At 40.5% G+C, this 19,436-nt stretch overlaps 2 protein-coding genes across 2 annotated transcripts; one reads left to right on the plus strand and one right to left on the minus strand.

Moving 5' to 3' along the window:
* Window positions 1-325: 325 nt before the first annotated feature.
* Window positions 326-6,995, plus strand: LOC141910739 (dnaJ homolog subfamily C member 3-like). Its single transcript, XM_074801490.1, has 11 exons — window positions 326-507; window positions 1,106-1,216; window positions 1,629-1,753; window positions 2,168-2,242; window positions 2,456-2,599; window positions 2,860-3,041; window positions 3,520-3,745; window positions 4,142-4,262; window positions 4,894-5,026; window positions 5,585-5,730; window positions 6,211-6,995. Exons 1-11 carry the CDS (start codon window positions 417-419, stop codon window positions 6,348-6,350), a joined length of 1,494 nt encoding a protein of 497 aa, XP_074657591.1. The 5' UTR covers window positions 326-416; the 3' UTR covers window positions 6,351-6,995.
* Window positions 6,996-8,758: 1,763 nt separating this feature from the next.
* LOC141910721 (sodium/potassium-transporting ATPase subunit beta-2-like) lies at window positions 8,759-19,166 on the minus strand. The gene is made up of 6 exons (XM_074801451.1): window positions 19,010-19,166; window positions 15,750-15,890; window positions 15,218-15,328; window positions 14,221-14,399; window positions 13,237-13,293; window positions 8,759-12,715 (listed from the first exon to the last, which is right to left on the minus strand). Exons 1-6 carry the CDS (start codon window positions 19,137-19,139, stop codon window positions 12,476-12,478), a joined length of 858 nt encoding a protein of 285 aa, XP_074657552.1. The 5' UTR covers window positions 19,140-19,166; the 3' UTR covers window positions 8,759-12,475.
* Between the last annotated feature and the right edge of the window lie 270 nt (window positions 19,167-19,436).

Below are 19,436 nucleotides of genomic sequence, written 5' to 3' on the forward strand. Positions count from 1 at the left end.
TTGACCTTCGATATTTCGTGTATGAGTTCTGGCTGGAGATATAACGTTAAGAACCATTAGCGAAATGTCGGAATCGGATAATTCCTCAAATCTAGCGTAAATAGACAATAATCAATCAAAAACATATTTAAAACTTTATAAAATACATAGAAATGATTAATAGGATATATATTGTGTTATTATTCTAAAGAATTGAAAAAATCCCGACTAAATCGATCTTCAACGCTTCGCTTTTGAGTTTGTTCGGTAAATGTACTGTATAGACTGGTTGCCTGTCCCATTCGAGACCGATAACCAGTCTAATATAGTGTGTTGGACCAATGAAATGAGCCCACGATCTATGTACTAGTTTACACATCTAGTACACATCAGTAGTTGTTTCAGTACCGTGGTGCCATCAAAAGATATTCAGGGTAATGATCGAAGCCGGTGCGGATATGTTGTGTTTTCACCCGTTCCTGGGTTCGCTTACCGTCTTCTTGCTATCGTTGGAAATACATCTTTACGGTAAGAAATCTGTAGCGATCTCGAAAAAATTACGATCACTTTTTTATAGTCATTTTCTTGTCGAATTAATTATTTTGGATCTGAATTAATCAGATAGGTTTTTTATTACACTTCCGTGTCATCACTTGCCGGGTCGGCCCACTTTCGATCTTGCTTGCTTAATTTCGAAAAGTGAAAGGGGCCTCAAACTTTCAGTTTCTTTTCACTGATGAATTGATAAAATAAAATGATGGTGTTGAATTGTCAAACTATTTAACAGTCAATTAGTCATTTAGTTTTTGATTAATTAGGCATGACTAATTATTAAATCATTCGATTGATCATGAACAGTTGAATGCTAAGATTTCTTTTGATTTTGAGGTAGACTAATTAAGGTCAAATTCAATTTAAAACGAAGATTTTAATTAATTCAGAATAATTAAGGTTTAATTTATTCTAATTAAGAATTTCTGAATGGATGGACAATTTGATCCACTACAAATTATACAGTACAAAATAATGCTCAGAAAATAAAACTTTTCAGTAATTGTAAATGATATGATGGAGATTTTAAGATATTTATTTTTATGAATAATTTGTCTCTGTCTATACTTTTTAGGCGTCCACAGTGCTAGTAAGGAAGATGTCGAAAAACACCTCGAACTTGGTAAACGACTTTTGTCGTCCGGTCAACTGGCCGAGGCTTTACAACACTACCACGAAGCTATAGGTAAGAATAGTCAGAAATTATGAGTCAAAATCAGTCTCGTCTACTTTCGATGACTCAATAGTCACTCAGAATCAATGATTTAAACTCTAAAAGTCAAAATAAGTCCATAATTCCGATGGGGGCACAAACGGCACAAACCTCTCAATACACAATGCACTCAGTTATACCCAGCAAAAATTAGTTCATTTTCAATGAACATTGAATTGGATTTTTAGGCTCCCAAATTGAAATGTTGAATTGGGCTAGTTACATATTTCAATGACTCATAACTCTAAAAGTCAAAATAAGTCCATTCTAATTAAACACTTTATTAATCAACTCTACAGTCAAGGGACTATAACTCACAACTCTCTGTGGAAGTGGGTCCACATCGTAACGAATTAAACCCAACTGATTATTGTTTTATTTTCAGAGGGCGATCAGTCGAATTATCTATCGTATTTCCAAAGAGCGACCGTGTATCTAGCGATCGGTAAATCTAAATCGGCTCTGCCCGATTTGAACAAAGTCATCGAACTGAAACCAGATTTTTCGGGGGTAAGTCTCAAGTTTCGACGAATGTCGTGTCTAAACGCGGTATTTGATGATGTCATAAGGGATTTACGAAGGCAGCCATCTATTCCGTAGATTATCTTCAGATCAATATGATGATGTCATAGGGGGATTCATGGAGGCTGCCATTCATATCATTCAGGAAGAGTATAGATGAAATAAGTTATTGATTTGATGATGTCATAGGGGGATTTACCAATCTTTACTTTAAGTATCTATAGATCAAATTGATGATGTCATAGGGGTATTGAAAGAGGTAGCCATGTTCTCTAGGTTGATGTCAAGGTTTCTAGTAGAAGTATCTATAGCTCAATACAATGATGTCATAGGGGGATTTATGGAGTCCTCCATATTTTCAGCGAAGGTTTTTAATATTGTCTCGTGACTGTTTCGTTGTAGGCCCGGCAACAGCGAGCAAATATTTATCTTAAACAAGGAAAACTTTCAGACGCACAAGAAGATTATAAATATCTCGTAAGTATCGAGCAATTTGAGGCTCCTTTTGGCCCTCACCCCGTTACTTGAGGCACCTTGTTACCCTCACCCTGATATTCGAGGCACCTCTCTACCCTAACCCGTGATTTAAAATCCTTTTTTTACCGAGGCCCATTTCTACCCTCAACGCATGATTTAAGGCCTCTTTTTCTCCCGCCCCTAACAAGAAAGCATCATTTGTATTCTATTCAGTTGAAATATAATCCGGAGAACTCCGAGGCGAAATTACAGCTCGACTCGATACCGCAACTGAAGGACGAACGAGAGGAGGCGAAGGAGGCGCACGATGAGGGCGATTATCAAACAGCTATCGAATTACTCACTAAAGCTATCGAGGTTAGTTCGAAATATCGAAATATTGATGAGCGAAATTATTGAAATTTTCAATGAATTATTTAAACACCAGGTATCAGCGAATTATTTTAATATCAGTGAATTATTGAAATATCATTCAATGAATTATTGAAATATCAGTCAATTATTTGAATATCGATAAATAAGAAATGATTACCACTATATACTAAAAAAAAAGCCACTGGGTCTAGAAAGGACGGTTGATACTAAATTGAGAATTCATGATATTTTCGCGTTTTCAGGCTAGTCCGTGGGATCCGGATCTGCGCGATTTACGCGCCGATTGTTACATTCAGATCGGCGACTATTTCAAAGCGATCGGCGACATTCGACCGACGACGAAACTCGTCAACGACAACACGGCCGCGTTCCTGAAACTGAGTAAAATACTCTATCAGATCGGCGAGGCAGACGACGCCTTGACGTGAGTAGTAATAAACAATAACCCCCTTCAACTATTGATCAATTATTGATTTTTGAGTCAGCTCGGGGCCCAGTTTCACAAAAAGGTTTAACGATTTAATTTCTTCATTAATTCAGTTTATCTTAAAATCGATTTAGGCCTCGATCACTTTTGTGAAACTGGGCCCAGAACTGGTTCAGGTATGCTTGACTTATTTTGAGTGAAGAGTCGAATTATTTAAGCGGGGTGGCGCCAACGACCTGGAAAACCCTTGGGGAATCTGAAAAATCTGGGAAATCTCGGGGAATTTTGTCAAATCTTTATACCAGAAACCTGGGAATCAGGAAAATCTTGAAAAAAATCAGTGAAAACTTGTGGAATTTGACATTGACCAAAATCAACTGGTATAACTCTGGTGACCGGCCCCCCCTAAACCATTCGGCCATCGCCCTCTATAAAAAAGAAACCGTTTCTGATTTTCTGTCTCCGTCTCTTGCAGTGAAATTCGTGAATGTCTGAAGCTCGATCCCGATCATCCGCAGTGTTTCCCGCATTATAAAAAAGTGAAAAAACTTGTCAAACAAATGAAAAGCACTCAGGAAAATATCAACTCTCAGAGTTGGGCCGATTGCGTTAACAAAGCGAAACAAATGATGAAAACCGAAAACAAAATCGATTTCTATTTACAAAAAGCCAAGTCTCATATATGTCACTGTCACGCTAAGGTGAGATTTGATTCTGTCCCCTGCGACTCCTTGAATCCTTAAAAACTCCTAAACTGAAAAAAATAAAACAGGGTCCGATCTAAGCACTTGTCCGATTGCCCGGGACAAGTATATTCTCATCAGGGCAAGTAGGTTATCATTATCACTTGTCTCCCGGGCTAGCGCACAACGCTTTTTTCCCACTCGACACCACGGATGATAGTGCCACCAATCGGACTGCTTGTGTAGGGCAAGTAGCTTTTGGAGGGGGCAAGCGAAATTTCAGATTGGCTTGCCCCTCGGACAAGTGGCTTTCATTCCTTAGATCGAACCCTGTAAAATGCTGTTAAAGGTGCTTAAAACTCCTTTTATTTTTGACCAAATTGCCTGAAAATGTAAATCTATTTTATATTTCAGGCAGGAAACGTTAAAGAAGCATTAAACACTTGTAACGAAGTTTTGTCCATAGAACCCGATAATATAGAAGCAATATGTGATAGGGCAGACGCGTACCTTTCAGACGGCCGATACGACGAAGGTGAGTTCTTTATCAACCCCTAAAATCCATTAACACGGATCGGGTTTTTACAGATCAGGGAATTCTGACTCCCTTCTTGAAAATCAGGATCGAGTCAGAGATTTTGAATTTTTGGTGTCTTGTTGTTCTTGCTGGTGACGAGTGACACAAGGAACCTCTTGATAAGAAACAGCCTTCAATGAGGATATCTTATAATTTAATCAGGGAATTTGAATTTTTGGTTGTTCTTGCTGGTGACGAGTAACACGAGGAACCGCTTGATAAGAAACAGTCCTCACTGAGGATATCTTAAAATTTAATCGGGGAATTTAAATTTTTGGTGTCTTGTTGTTCTTGCTGGTGACGAGTGACACAAGGAACCTCTTGATAAGAAACAGCCCTCACTGAGGATATCTTAACATTTAATCGGGGAATTTAAATTTTTGGTGTCTTGTTGTTCTTGCTGGTAACGAGTGACACAAGGAACCTCTTGATAAGAAACAGCCCTCACTGAGGATATCTTATAATTCAATCAGGGAATTTGGTTAAGGGTCAGGGGTATTGGGGAATTTTGGATTCCACGGTCTGTAAGAAATACTAAATTTTGAAAATATGATTTTTGACGATTTATTTCTGTTTTCTAAATTTCTAGCGATCCGAGACTTCCAAGATGCAATAAACATTGATGGCAACCATCAACGATCTCAGGAGGGAATACAACGATCGCAGAAACTTAAAAAACAAGCGAGCAAACGTGATTATTATAAAATATTAGGAGTTCGAAGGTGTGTATTCGTACTGCGTGGCGCCACTGACCTGGAAAACCTGGAAAACTAGGGGAATCAGAAAAATCTATTGAAACTAATCAGAGAAAACTCAGGGCCCAGATCCAGTCGTGAGTTAAGATTTGACTCTGAATTGAAAACGTCGAAAATGAACTGATTCTAACTCAAGAGTTAACTCTTAACTCACAACTGTGGAACTGGATCCTGAGTTCACAGTTAACTCTAACTCACAACTGTGGAACTGGATCCTGAGTTCTGAGTTAACTCTAACTCACAACTGTGGAACTGGATCCTGAGTTCTGAGTTAACTTTAACTGACAACTGTGGAACTGGGTCCTGAGTTCAGAGTTAACTCTAACTCACAACTGTGGAACTGGTTCCAGGGAATTTGATAAATTTCACCAAAAACCTGGAAAAGTCAGGGAATTCTGACAATGCTATTGACGAGTAATGATTTTAAACTCCACTGAAAACCTGGAAAACTGAAGAATTCAGAAAAATCGAGAAATAAATCCGGGAATTTCTAATGTTCTGAATTTTATCGCTATTGTTTCGCAGGAACGCGAGTAAAAAGGATATAAAAACGGCGTATCGGAAACTGGCCGTAAAATGGCATCCGGATAAATACGAAGGCGACGATAAGAAAAAAGCCGAGAAAATGTTTATAGATATCGCTGCTGCTAAGGAGGTGCTATCCGATCCAGGTAAGAGTCCATTCTTCGCCTTCTCTCCGTCCGATCTACGTCGGAGTCCACCCTCCTATTCCTGTCTACCCGAATTACAGATCGGACTACTGTAAGGGGGAGTAGTTTCTATTCTAACTTTTTCAGACCTCGATTACCGAAAATATTGAAATACTCTGAAAATTTGAACGATTCATAGTTCATTTTCAATTGGAATACTTTTTTTTTTGATGTCCAGTCAAACTACTCTAATTTCTGGTGAAAACTACCGCACTTCTTTTATCAGATCTGGTCTGGAATTAAGGACAAATTTGATTCATTGTCAATTAATTTCCTCTGTCCATGTCAATCTCCATATATTGGACTTAAAGACCTTATTGTTTAGAAAGCTTGTTTGGCAGTGATATCGCAACTAGAGACCGGTGCCTTTGAATATCAGTTAGGAAAACGGCATTTCCTTCATCTATCAGATTTTTTACCGTATCTCGATATTTTTTTCAGAGAAACGCGAGAAGTTCGATAACGGCGAAGATCCGTTGGATCCCGAACAACAACAAGGCGGTCACGGCGGCGACCCGTGGTTCCACGGATTCAATCCGTTCGGACACGGTGGATTCCAGTTCAAATACAACTTCAACTGAGAGACTGATTTATAATTAATACCAGCCTGTTGTTCATCGACTCATTCATTCGTTCGTTCATTCATTCATCTGTGGCGCGAGGGGTAGGGGGAGAAGAGTTTGTTCGAGCATCTGGAGATTCTACGTCTGTCGCGGAGGGATTTCTCCCGTCTGCTATAGCCAGATTTATCCATCTCGTGCAGAGGGATTTCCCCGTCTGCTATGGAGGGATTACTCCATCCGTTGCAGTGGGATTACCCCGTCTGCTATGGAGGGATTTCCTACGTCTGCTATGGGGGAATTCCTCCGTCTGTTATGGGGTAATTTCCCCGTCTGCTATGGAGGGATTTCTTCGCTGCTATGGAGGGATTTCCCCGTCTGCTATGGAGGGATTTCCCCGTCTGCTATGGAGGGATTTCTCCGTCTGCTATGGAGGAATTTCTCCGTCTATGGAGGGATTTCCCCGTCTGCTATGGAGGGATTACTCCATCTGCTATGGAGGGATTTCTCCGTCTGCGGTAGTGAGAGATTTCTCTGCTGCTGTGCTCCGTCTGTTGTGTTTTGTTTTTACAGAGTCTCCAGCGCTGCTCTGCATTAATTATCGATTGTTATATTTGAGAATAACTAATGCAAATCATTTTCGTTGTCGTCTGTATGAAATTTCTCATTGAGTTCATTTATAAATAAACTAATAATTTCTATAAATCTCTGTGCGTTATTTAATTACTACCTCAGGGTCCGATCTTAGCGCATGCATGTCCAATTGCCCGGGACAAGTATACTTTCATTAGCGCAAATAGGTGTCATTATCACTTGTCCACCGGTCTAGTGCAATTTTACGTCGCAAAGCTTTTTCCCACTCGATACAATGCATGATTGTGCCACCAATTGGACCGCCTGCTGATCTTTGGAACTGGGTTCTGAGTCAAATTAAACCCACACAACTGGAACTGGGTCCACAGTAAAATTAAACCCACACAACTGTGGAACTGGATCCAGAGTCAAATTAAACCCACACAACTGTGGAACTGGTTTCGGAGTCAAATTAAGCCGACAAAAATGTGGAACTGGGTCCTGAGACAATTAAACCCACACAACTGTAATACTGGGTACAGAGTTAAATTCAACCCGCACAACTGTGGAACTAAGCCAAAAAAGCCCATAACTATCGGACTGGAGACAATCTTGAAATTAGGACCAGGCTTATGTTAAGTCCTGAACATAGTGTGGTCACCACACACCAGAATTATGTCAAATAATTCGATCAATGAAGGTGCTGTCATCTAGTGGTCGCAGTAGGAACCATTCTGGGCAGGCTAGTACTTGTTATAACACAGTCTGTCCCTTAAGGCGTTATTTAAATACTGAACCTGATTAACAGTTAATAACACATATACCGATATCTATGAATTAATGGTATTTATCAAAGATTATTTGTTATCAATATCTACAGTACAAAGGTTCGACTCAGGGGTTGGTTCTCATATTATACAGTATCTCGTAGGTTCACTGTACTTAGTGTATAGGGCTCTAGTACAATACCGGTCACACTATTACTAGTCTAGGCTCGCGAACCAGCAAACTCGATTTTTACAGTCAACCGCTATCAACAAATAAAGTGACACGATGATTGGCTGAAATATTTTTACTTTGAATTTAAAACAGATGCCCCAACAGTAGTGGCGTAGTACCGTACTACTCTTGCCCGCCAACAACTACATTTTCAAACCATAACATTTATCCGCGTCCAGGGCGGCCATCTTTGATTATCATGCTCATTTTACTGCATGGTACTTTGATTAATGCAATCCCTTTGTTTTAACTTCATTACTTACCTTAGCAAGTTTTTGATTCGGTCCAGCAACACTTGTATCAAGTACAAGGCGATTTCTTGCTTGCATGCCATTAGGGGAGATGGTTCCACAGTGGATAGTTCCACAGCTCTCCACTTTTTAACAAGATTAGATCTTCTCATTGGGTGGCTTGGCTCCAAGAGCAAATAGTGGCTCCACGATAGTTACTATAGGGTAGAGGTTGGCTCCATGATAGCTCCTATAGGGTAGAGGGTGGCTCCATGATTGCTCCTAAAGGGTAGAGGTTGGCTCCATGGTAGCTCCTAAAGGGTAGAGGTTGGCCCCATGATTGCTCCTATAGGGTAGAGGGTGGCCCCATGATAGCTCCCATAGGGTAGAGGTTGGCTCCATGATAGCTCCTAAAAGGTAGAGGTTGGCTCCATGGTAGCTCCTATAGGGTATAGGTTGGCTCCATGATAGCTCCTATAGGGTAGAGGGTGGCTCCATGATAGCTCCTATAGGGTAGAGGGTGGCTCCATGGCTCTGCAGTTGCATCCAAGATAGAGGGTGACTTGACATCCATTTTGCTCAACTCACAGATAGATAAACACAAAAAAGAACACCAGAAAGTCAATATTTTAAACCACAATTCACATCATTTTATTATCGTTTCAAAATTCCTAATAAATTATCTAAATATGAATAATTAATCATTATTCCACACACGGGAGAGGTGACAGAAGGGGGTGGAGGGGTGTGAAAGGGGGGGGGTCAGAGAGCGGCGAGGTGTGGTTCATTACAATCCTGAGATAGAAACTAATTATTTCATTATTCAACTAACATCTTAATTATTAACTTATTAATTAGTGGTGGTTAATTAAACATACATATTCATATATATATATAGAACTGCCTAAAGAGAAGACAGTCGGGAGATCAAACCAGGCAAACCCGAGCAAAAAAATATCCGACAATTTTCAAAGGTTTTTTCTTAAAATTCTTTTCCGACCAAAATGCTTTTTTTTAACGAGCGAAGCCGATTTCAATTGTTGGTTTCACTAATAACGACAACAAGGGACCGCAGTCGCTTATAGGTTAGTTAAAAATAATCGGCCGATAAATTAATTGTCACTATTTATCAACTATCCACTGGTTAACTCAAATCAACTGACCCAAGGTCACCAAGTTGCAGCGTTAACACGGACAATTTCCAGAAATTGCTCTGCATTCAGAGATAATTTCCCACTCGGGTCGCCCTTCAATTTATAGGAATTTCCGATAACTTAAGATTTTCCTCGATATCAAACCACGATAAAAACGTTTTATCAATTTCTTTCTTTTTAGCAAAAAGCGGCGTCTACGAATAATTAATTGTTCATTAAAACGTTAAGAATCACAGAGAACTTTAACTTTTTCTAAAAAACCGTTTCCCACCTTTAACCCCGAAAATTCCTCTGACAGAAAGAACGAACGAGGGCGTCGCCGGCGCCCCCTAGCGGTCGTGCAGGGGGATAGTTAAGTAATTCATTAAATAACAACGAGATAGTTCTTTCCTAATTAACATCAACAGGCGCTAACGAGAAAATCCGATTAATTAGTCGTTTTTAATTATCATAATAATGATTTAAATGATATGGAAAAATTGACACAGAATCGGAACCAGGTTCCTAAGTTACATCTTGCGGTAAAGTCCGATCTAACATCGATAGATTTTGCGACGCGCGGAACCGGATCCGAGATTTGCATAAAGTGTTAAAAACAGTGACACGGCAGAGAGGCGTATTCGTAACGGAGACGTTAAAAAATAGTGGTCTAAAATAAATGAAAGATAATGTCGCGAAAATATGACGGATGAACTGAAATTTATTCAATGTAAAAAAGAAGGCGAACTTCACGAGGTCCGAGCGAGTTTCGAGGGGCAGAGGCTCGATCATCAAATAACGTTTTCCCCCAAAAAAAATATTACACTTATTTTGTTAATTTTCTTAAAAAAATTTTCACTGACGGGCTAAAGTATTTCTAAACTTCCGAAATTTATGGAGGAATAATTCTAACGCCCTTTTGGAAAAATCGAAAAGTGAGACTTAAATTTGGAAAAAATTTCACGTACCTCAAATTTCGCCCCAAATTTAACGAACCGACCGCGCAAAAGTTTGGACATTCGTTTCAACTAAAAATACGCATTATCGGACTGGAGTCCGGCGCGCCGTACGTGTTATACTGAAAACCAGTCCGCGGTTAAATCAAACGTAACAATGGAGGAATGTTTTAAATAATCAATATCCGATTCGCGCTCATGCAATTCATACGTACACGCGATTTCTCAACTGGCCACTAGAGCGCGCCACTAGCGTCCAAGATGGCCGACTACTATATATAATGATATTTAACTAATAAGTTGTTTCGTTTTTTTTCGTACTGACAAACTCATGGTTACTCACTATTTACAGACAAAGTAATATTATTATTATTTATATATAAAAACATATCGTACACAGTTTCACAAAACAGCAGAAAAACCGCAGTAAATCGATTTAACATCGCGAGGAAATTAAATCGATTTTGACAGTTAGTCCTGCTTTTGTGAAACCGAGTCCAGGGCTCGGTTGCACAGCCATGACTTAAGTCAAACCGGGCTCATAAGACTGATCTTTTGTTAGATTGGTTATAGAACCAAAATGAGCTTAGACTGGTCTTAAGTTGTTAGATTGCCTATAGAACCAAAATGAGCTTAGACTGGTCTTAAGTTGATAGATTGGTTATAGAACTAAAATGAGCTTAGACTGGTCTTAAGTTGTTAGATTGCCTATAGAACCAAAATGAGCTTAGACTGGTCTTAAGTTGATAGATTGGTTATAGAACCAAAATGAGCTTAGACTGGTCTTAAGTTGTTAGATTGGTTATAGAACCAAAATGAGCTTAGACTGGTCTTAAGTTGATAGATTGGTTATAGAACCAAAATGAGCTTAGACTGGTCTTAAGTTGTTAGATTGGTTATAGAACCAAAATGAGCTTAGACTGGTCTTAAGTTGTTAGATTGGTTATAGAACCAAAATTAGCTTAGATTAGCCCGAAAAACTAAGATAGTCTTTGACCAGTCATAACCCTAAGACATGACTGTGCAACTGACCACTGTATTTCTATTCAGGTAACTACAGTTTTAAAGATTTGATTAGTGCGGCATTGCGAATGAGCGAAATGTTTTTTTCGGTGTAAAATCACTTAGTTTATCAATACAACAGTCGCCGCTCGCCGAGAGCAGACGTCAGAGCGTCGAGAGCAGACGTCAGAGCGTCGAGAGCAGACGACGCCATTCAATAAACTAGACAGAGTTCTAAAAATAACTAACGAGACACAGCCGATCAGGTATAACCCAGGCAAAAGGGACGTAACTCAAACTCGCGAGGACACGTCCAGACGAGCCTCTAGTCACCGGCGCCCTCTATACACAGACCTATCTACTAAACAAGGGCTGAGCCGGTTCAACGTTTGAACTCGACCCGTACGCCAAACCTGAATAACTGACACTGACTAAAATCTCAACGCCATCGTTTGGAAAAATCTCGCGATAACTTCGCCATTTCATCAACAATGTCCCCGTAACTAGGACGACGAATATTTTTCTTTGTTCCGAGAACAACGTATCGAATTACTCTCCGTTCTCGATAAAACAATTCTATCTTTTTACGCGACGCCGATCTACGTTTCTTTCTTCTAGTTTCGCGCTTAAAAAACTCATATACAGATCATAAGGCAGGTTTCGATTGATCTCGATCAGTTCCGGAGTTTTCTGGCGTGTTTAACCCAGAATACCCTCTACCTATTCCGCAATAGCATAAATTCAAAACCTGATTGAAGCGACCGGTAGAAAGTTTGGCAGTTTTAGATCGGTTTCTACCGATTCCAGAATTCTCTTCTCGCGCGTTCATTTCGACCAGAATACAAGCTCTACCTATTCCGGAATAACGTAATCTTTTAAACCGATACAAGCAGAAGGTAGAGAGTTCGTAATCCGCGAATCGATATATTCCCAAAAACCGAAACACGTTCGATCAAACTCTGAATTAAAATCTGTAGAATTTGTTTTAATTCCTAACTTTTGAAATAGCTTCATAGGAAAGTAATAACGCCTCGCCTTATTTTTGCGATATTTTTACTCATTCAATCGAAACCTGCCTCGTGTTTTCAGTAATATTCGGGCAGTGCGTTCTTTATTCGGTTTGTTGTTAAATAACTCTCGATAAAATCGGGGTAATAATAATAATAATAATAATAATAATAATAATTCAACTACGGTCGCTGTTTTTTTCTTCAAACCGGAACAATTTTCTAAAACTAAAAAAAAAAAGAAGACTAATCTACGAGTAATTCGAATCGTACGCTGCCGAGTTTCAGTTGTTTGTTGTAGATGATGTTCGGCGCCTTGGCGACGCACTCGACCATGATGAGCACGTTCGCCTCGGGACTCTTGAACTGCACCATGACGAGCGGCTGACGGTAACCGACCTGCGACAGGAACGGGAAGAAATACGACGGGAACTTGTTGCTCGGGTAGTACAGACGTTCGCCGATGTTGTCGATGTCGGCCGGGTTCTAGAAATAATGAACATAAAACTCATTAGTTTCATGTTTAGCGTTAAGCAAACACCCAGTTTTGGATCCAGTTCCACAGTTATGGACCAAGTTCTACACTAAATTGTGGATACATTTCCACATTTGACATTCTGGATCCAGTTCCACATTTGACATTCTGGATCCACATTTGACATATTCTGGATCCAGTTCCACAGTGGACATTCTGGATTCCTTTCCACAGTGGACATGTTCAGGAGCCAGATCTGCAATTGGTTCCAAAGCTCTGAATACAGTAAGTTTTCAGTAAGGAAATCCACCCGGAGCCACCCATCCGTGTGGATTCTGTCTGGAGCCATCCCCCTGATCCGATATTTGGATTTTCTCAGAACAAGCCAATGCGAGGGCATTTCGATATTCACGGAGCCACCCCTTCCATTTGATTATGTTGCAATTTGGACGTTCTCAGATCGGAACGACCCTCATATTACACGTCGATTGAGTGTTTTCAGATGAAACCATAGAGATGATAATTAACCTACCTCTCCGTGGCATTCAACTTCTACATCGGTGCCATTGAAAGGCTTCCAGCCGTACACCTACAATACAAACACAAAATCAATACAATCAATAATCAATAATAATCATCGTCTGCTCTGTTATTGATTTACAACAAACACACGCTATACATAGGTACACTAAACACACACACACACACACAGAGTGAGTAGAGATAGAGAGGAGGGAAAGGAGAGAGTAGTATTTAGAGAGGACAAGACCAGCAGAAGTGAGAGCAGAGAGGAGACAGTGAAGCAAGGGTAAGAGGCTGAGAAAGTGAGAGGATAAAGAAGAGAAGAGAATGTAGAAGTGGCAGGGAGAGATGAGAGAGAAGTGAGATGGAGACAGTAAGAGAAGAGAGATGATAGAGAAGTGAGAGGGAGACAGTAACAGAAGTGAGAGGGAGAGAGAGGTGAGAGGGAGAGAGAGAGAAGTGAGAGGGAAACTGTAAGAGAAGAGAGATGAGAGAGAAGTGAGAGGGAGACAGTAACAGAAGTGAGAGGGAGGGAGAGAGAGAGAAGTGAGAGGGAGACTGTAAGAGAAGAGAGATGAGAGAGAAGTGAGAGGGAGAGAGAGGTGAGAGGGAGAGAAGTGAGAGGGAGACTGTAAGAGAAGTGAGGGACAGTAAGAGAAGAGAGAGGGAGATAGTAAGAGAAGTGAGAAAGTGAGAGGAGGTAGTGAGAGCAGTAGTGAGAGGGAGAAAGAGAAGTGAGAGGGAGAGAGAGAGGGAAGTGAGAGGGAGACTGAAAGAGAAGTGAGGGACAGTAAGAGAAGTGAGAGGGAGAGAGAAGTGAGAGGGAGACTGTAAGAGAAGTGAGAGGACAGGAGTGAGAGGGAGAGAGAAGTGAGAGAGAGAAGTGAGAGGGAGACTAAGAGAAGTGAGAGGGACAGAGAAGTGAGAGGGAGAGAGAAGTGAGAGGAGGTACAGTGAGAGCAGTAGAGCGAGTAGAGTAGTTTAAGAGACTGACCTTGTTGAGTTTGAGTAGCACGCACGGTTCAGCCTTGTTATAACCGAAGTCTTGTTTATTGATGCAGGGATCGAGATCCTTCAGTTCGAACGTACAAACTTTCTGCGGGTCGTCGCTCGATCGTTTACCGTTTTCACACGTGATCACGTTCTCACCCTGAATATTATCCTGGTCGTATTCTACATATAATCAAATACAAGAGAAATTTTATCAGATATTTTCACCATTTTTATCAAAACTTAACAATATTCAAGGGTTTCATCGGGTCTTTTTTCACATTTAATGAGCTTTATAAATCACACCCAGTTCCACAGTTCTGTAACCAGTTTTTTTAGTTACTGGACCTAATTCCATAGTTGTGGACCCAGTTCCAGTTACAGTAGACTCAGTTCCACAGTTACTGGACCCAGTTACACAGTTACTGGACTCAGTTCCACAGTTACTGGATCCAGTTCCAGTTACTGGACTCACTTCCACAGTTACTGGACCAAGTTCCACAGTTACTGGACCCAGTTCCACAGTAAGTGGATCCAGTTCCACAGTTACTGAACCCAGTGTCACAGTTACTGGAATCAGTTCCACAGTAACTGGAATCAGTTCCACAGTAACTGGATCCAGTTCCATAGTTACTGGACCAAGTGCCACAGTTACTAGACTCAGTTCCACAGTTACTGGACCAAGTGCCACAGTTACTAGAGACAGTTCCACAGTTCTGGGCTCAGTTCCACATTACTAGACTCAGTTCCACAGTTACTGGACCAAGTGCCACAGTTACTAGAGACAGTTCCACAGTTCTGGGCTCAGTTCCACATTACTAGACTTGGTTCCACAGTTCTTAACCTGGTTTTAAAATTTGACCAGTTAAATCATTTGAAAGAGAACTATATCAAAATCAAAACTGCGGAACTGGTTCCAGGTTTTCGAAGTCGAGGATAACGCCCTTAAAGATGGCCGCCTCCGTATAACTCCCCCTATGACATCATCAGAACTAACTTACGTCGGAGGAATGCTTGTAAGTAATCGGTGTAGACTTTGTAGCTGCCTTTCTTGCCGGATTCGAATCGGATCAGCGTGTTCTCGTAGTTCGGCATCGGTTGAAATCCTAGACCTGTCGCAACGGGAAAAAAACACGCGTTTCAGAACGCCGAAGACGTTTATCATCCGGAGGAAAACGATAACATGGTTCCTACAGAACCATTGATATGAAATCTGAGGGGTATTTGAGGGGCTTTTGATGGTATGATCACTAAATTTGAGGGTCATTTTTCAAGATACAAAAAACAGCAGAATACAATTCATGATGTAGGGGCCTACATTGAGAGAATGTTTGAAGAAAGGTCCTTCAGAAATAGGTGATACAAAATTCTCTGAGACACACAAATTTCAGAATTTGAGGGGATTTTGAGGGGCCAAGGGCTAAAACTCAGAATTTGAGGGATTTTGTACCCTCAAAAATGGATTTTGGAATTTGAGGGGTTTTGAGGGATTTGAGGGGTTGTAGGAACCATGGATAAGCGGTTTCTACGTACCCGGATTGTCTTTAAGTAAACTGTCCATTCCGTAGTAGGTCGGGTGATTGTCGTCGACCGTCGCGAAGAATATGACGATCATCACGGCGAAGAACGCGGCCAAACCGGCATAGAACACGAAATAGAACGCGCCCAACATTCCTGGAAATATATCAAACAAGAAACGTTCCTAGAAATATGTGAAACAAGAAACATTTCCAGGAATTACAAGAAAGAATCCTAGAAAATTTCTATTAGTATATTATGGCCCAGAGTATATTTCAAATGTACAAAACAAGAAACATTCCTCAGAGATAAGAAACATTCCTAGAAATATGTAAAACAAGAAACATTCCTAGAAAATTTCTAGGAATGTATTATGGTCCTGAGTATATTTCAAATATACAAAACAAGAAACATTCCAAGAAATATATGAAACAAGAAACATTCCTATAGAAATGGATAAAACAAGAAACATCCCTAGAATGATAGACTTCTTAGACTAACTACTCACTAACCAAGAGACCATTAAGAGATTCGCTGTCATAACCAAAGAGATTTATCGTCCCAACCCAAAGAGACTTGCAGTTCCACTTCCAACCCAAGGAGACCTGCTGACCTTACTCTAGGAGACTTTCTGACCTAACTCTAGGAGACTTTCTGACTTAACTCTAGGAGACTTTCTGACCTAACTCAAGGAGACTTTCTGACCTAACTCTAGGAGACTTGCAGTCCCTACCCTAAGAAATTGGCTGACCTAACCCTAAAACTCCTCTAAGACTCACCATATTTATGACGACACTCTGGTGTACATTTTTTCTCCTTAGCGCTGCCAGATGACAATTTATCATTTTTATCGACTAAATGTTTTCTCTCGAGTTTCGTTTCGGACAAAAAGAAATTACGCAATTCGTTGAACAAACCCATCACTGCCGCATCAACTGGTCGACTCTACCAAAAACTGGTTGACGATACCCTAAACCGGTCAACTCTATCGAAACTGGTCGATTATACCAAAACTGGTCAATGCTTCCAAAACCAGTCAACACTTTTCATCAAAACTTTCACAACTAAAACTGGTCAACACAACCAAAACTTCCACAATCAAAACTGGTCAATGCTTCCAAAACCAGTCAACACTTTTCATCAAAACTTCCACAAAGTTAAAATCAGCTTAAATCCGAGCATTTAACTACATTCCCTTCTAAACCGCGGTCGGCAAATTATTCCAATGACTCCGCGCAATATACCGAGTAGAGTGTGGGCGCAGTTTGCACGTGAATAACACTAGAAACTCGAGCATACATTAAAATAAATTTAACCCAATACGAATTAGGAGTCGTTTTCTTCCCATGGAGTTTAACCCGCAGCAAGAGGTAACTTCCAGAAACGGTCGCGTCGAACGAACACAGATCCGACACTGACGCTTCTTTCACGGAGCAGCGGCGACATTGAATCGACGAGGGAGACAAGAAACTTAACTATTCAACGCGGAAATAAATTTATTTTTTTTTTTTAAACCAATCTTCCCCTGAAAAGCGTTCGATATTGACACAAAACGCGACAGATGCCGCCGCGCGCTTAAATAACTCAATAAATATTTACTCGATTGCATTTTCGTGAATTTATGAATTTTTCCGCCGCCGAGAACGAGCACGACACGCGCGCGCGTATATGAAATAGTCGTACGCGAAATTACCTAATCATCGATGCAAATTTATGCGGTTTTTCGCGCGCATAAAATTAGCATCGCGTCGAAACAATCAAACATAAAAAACGTAAATTGTCACCGGATATGAATTCGCAGAATGTGCAGACGACGTAAACATTCAATTGCGGCAATTTCGAAAAACCTGTCGCCCGAATATCATTTCTCGAACCCGAGTTTTTGAGTGTCTTCGCGACGAGATAATAAATGGTCGAAAAAGGCTTTTTAAAAGTACATGTAACCCTATGACGGGACATTAAAAACAAAAAATCACAAATAAGTCAAAATCAAGACTTTTGGAAGAAAAAAAAAAATTTATTTTAAGGAGAACCCAGGCAAAAATGGCATAAATCAAATTTTGTTTCATCTTTTCAAGCTAAATTTTTTTTTCATGGATGATTTTTCAATTTTCCCAAATAGAAATGAACAGATCACAATCATGCTACAATAAAGTGGGTGACATTTCTAGGTGTTTCGATGATTTTCAAGAAAGATCGCGGAAAAATTGAATCTACCGAATATTTCGCGGATTAGTGGAGAATTTTTCTACAAGTTCTTATTGAAGTTTATCCGACCCGCGAACCATGTTATAAACACAAGCTCTACCTAAACATGAAGACAGCAAGTGAAATTTTTTTCTTAAGACTTGAAACAGTCAAAAAGCTAGAAACCTTTCCAACTGAACACTTCCTTGAGCGAGAAAGAGAACAAGTGGCAACTTGAGTTCTCTCTCTCTCCCTCAAGGGGTGATGGCCCAGATTTTTAACGCCAGTTTTACTGACAGTTCATTCAGACTTGTATATTTACATTGCTTAACATGTATGTACCCGGTGCATTTCCCAAGGTGGACTCGGCTTTTCCCCAGACTATTCCCTGACAGATAAGTTGTTTTCCCTGACTTGATCTGCTAAGAATCCGATCAATTAACATTAGTCAAATACGTAAAACATAGACAGAAACTGTTTGATTTTATGCGATCTCATCATAATTTCCCTGACTTTCAGCTTTTTCTACAAAGTTCTCTTTTCGATCTCAACATATTTCTCCCGCTTTTCCTGATTCCAAGTTCAAACTCAATGTTGAATGAGTACAAAACCAACTCACTACCTAACATTCAATCAAGAGCCAGGGCAATTAATTGAGAGCAGAGTTCAACTCCCCGCTGAGGAGGGTGGAACGTAGCAGGGCAGTGTCAAAATAAATCATTTCGACTGCAATTCGGTCTCCCAATCATGGAGCCACCCCTAGCTTAACTCCAGTCCAATACAATGTGGAATTCTCTACTGGAAATATACCACCACCAATTAAAATCTCTATATTAAGATCCGACTAATATTGATTTTAAACCCAGTAGGCCTAAAAACTAAGTACTTTTTACATCTTTAAATCATTTTCAGTTGCTTAATCCATCCAACCGCCCTTGAATTTAATTACGAAAGCCAAAAAGCGGCGAATATCCGTAGAAAACATTTCGACAAGTCAAAACTCGTGGATCGGTAATTTTCCCGTCGACTCGGCCCAAGGTCAATTTTCGGACGTCGATTTCTCGGTTAAAACACGGTTTAAATCTTACCCCAGTTTTTGCAGGTACGGCCGCAGTAGGTGCCATCAGTAGGGTTGTGTAGGTATTCCATACAGGCCCCTAATCGGCCCCCGCTCGATGATTTTGCGGGCTCGCTGTACTCGATTTCTTCGGAAGCCATTTTTTCGCTGGTGCGTGAGGACGAAAGTACCCGGATGTAGGCGGTGTTGACAACCAGGTGGCGACACTAAACGGTGTAGCGAAATTAACGTAAACGGGCGCGGCTCGGGGTTAGGATTAAGGACGCGGAACACGGGCACGGACTTAGTACCGGGCGGACGAAATGCACTGCAATACACGTTCTTTTCTCGCGTACGCAGAAACTATCGTGATTAAACGAAAGTTAAAATTGAATGAACCAATTCAGCCAACCATATAGTCGAGGGACAGATCCAGGAATTTAGGGGGAGGGGGAGGG

This window comes from Tubulanus polymorphus, chromosome 9 (genome assembly GCF_964204645.1).
Source record: "Tubulanus polymorphus chromosome 9, tnTubPoly1.2, whole genome shotgun sequence".
Lineage (NCBI taxonomy): Eukaryota > Metazoa > Nemertea > Palaeonemertea > Tubulaniformes > Tubulanidae > Tubulanus > Tubulanus polymorphus.

Coding starts and splice junctions, on each gene's coding strand:
- LOC141910739 (XM_074801490.1), top strand. CDS start 417: ATGATCGAAGCCGGTGCGGATATGTTGTGTTTTCACCCGTTCCTGGGT. Junction 1,754..2,167: donor TGAAACCAGATTTTTCGGGG/GTAAGTCTCAAG, acceptor GTTTCGTTGTAG/GCCCGGCAACAGCGAGCAAA. Junction 2,243..2,455: donor AAGAAGATTATAAATATCTC/GTAAGTATCGAG, acceptor TATTCTATTCAG/TTGAAATATAATCCGGAGAA.
- LOC141910721 (XM_074801451.1), bottom strand. CDS start 19,139: ATGGCTTCCGAAGAAATCGAGTACAGCGAGCCCGCAAAATCATCGAGC. Junction 13,294..14,220: donor TGCTACTCAAACTCAACAAG/GTCAGTCTCTTA, acceptor TTTGTATTGTAG/GTGTACGGCTGGAAGCCTTT. Junction 12,716..13,236: donor AAGTTGAATGCCACGGAGAG/GTAGGTTAATTA, acceptor CATTATTTCTAG/AACCCGGCCGACATCGACAA.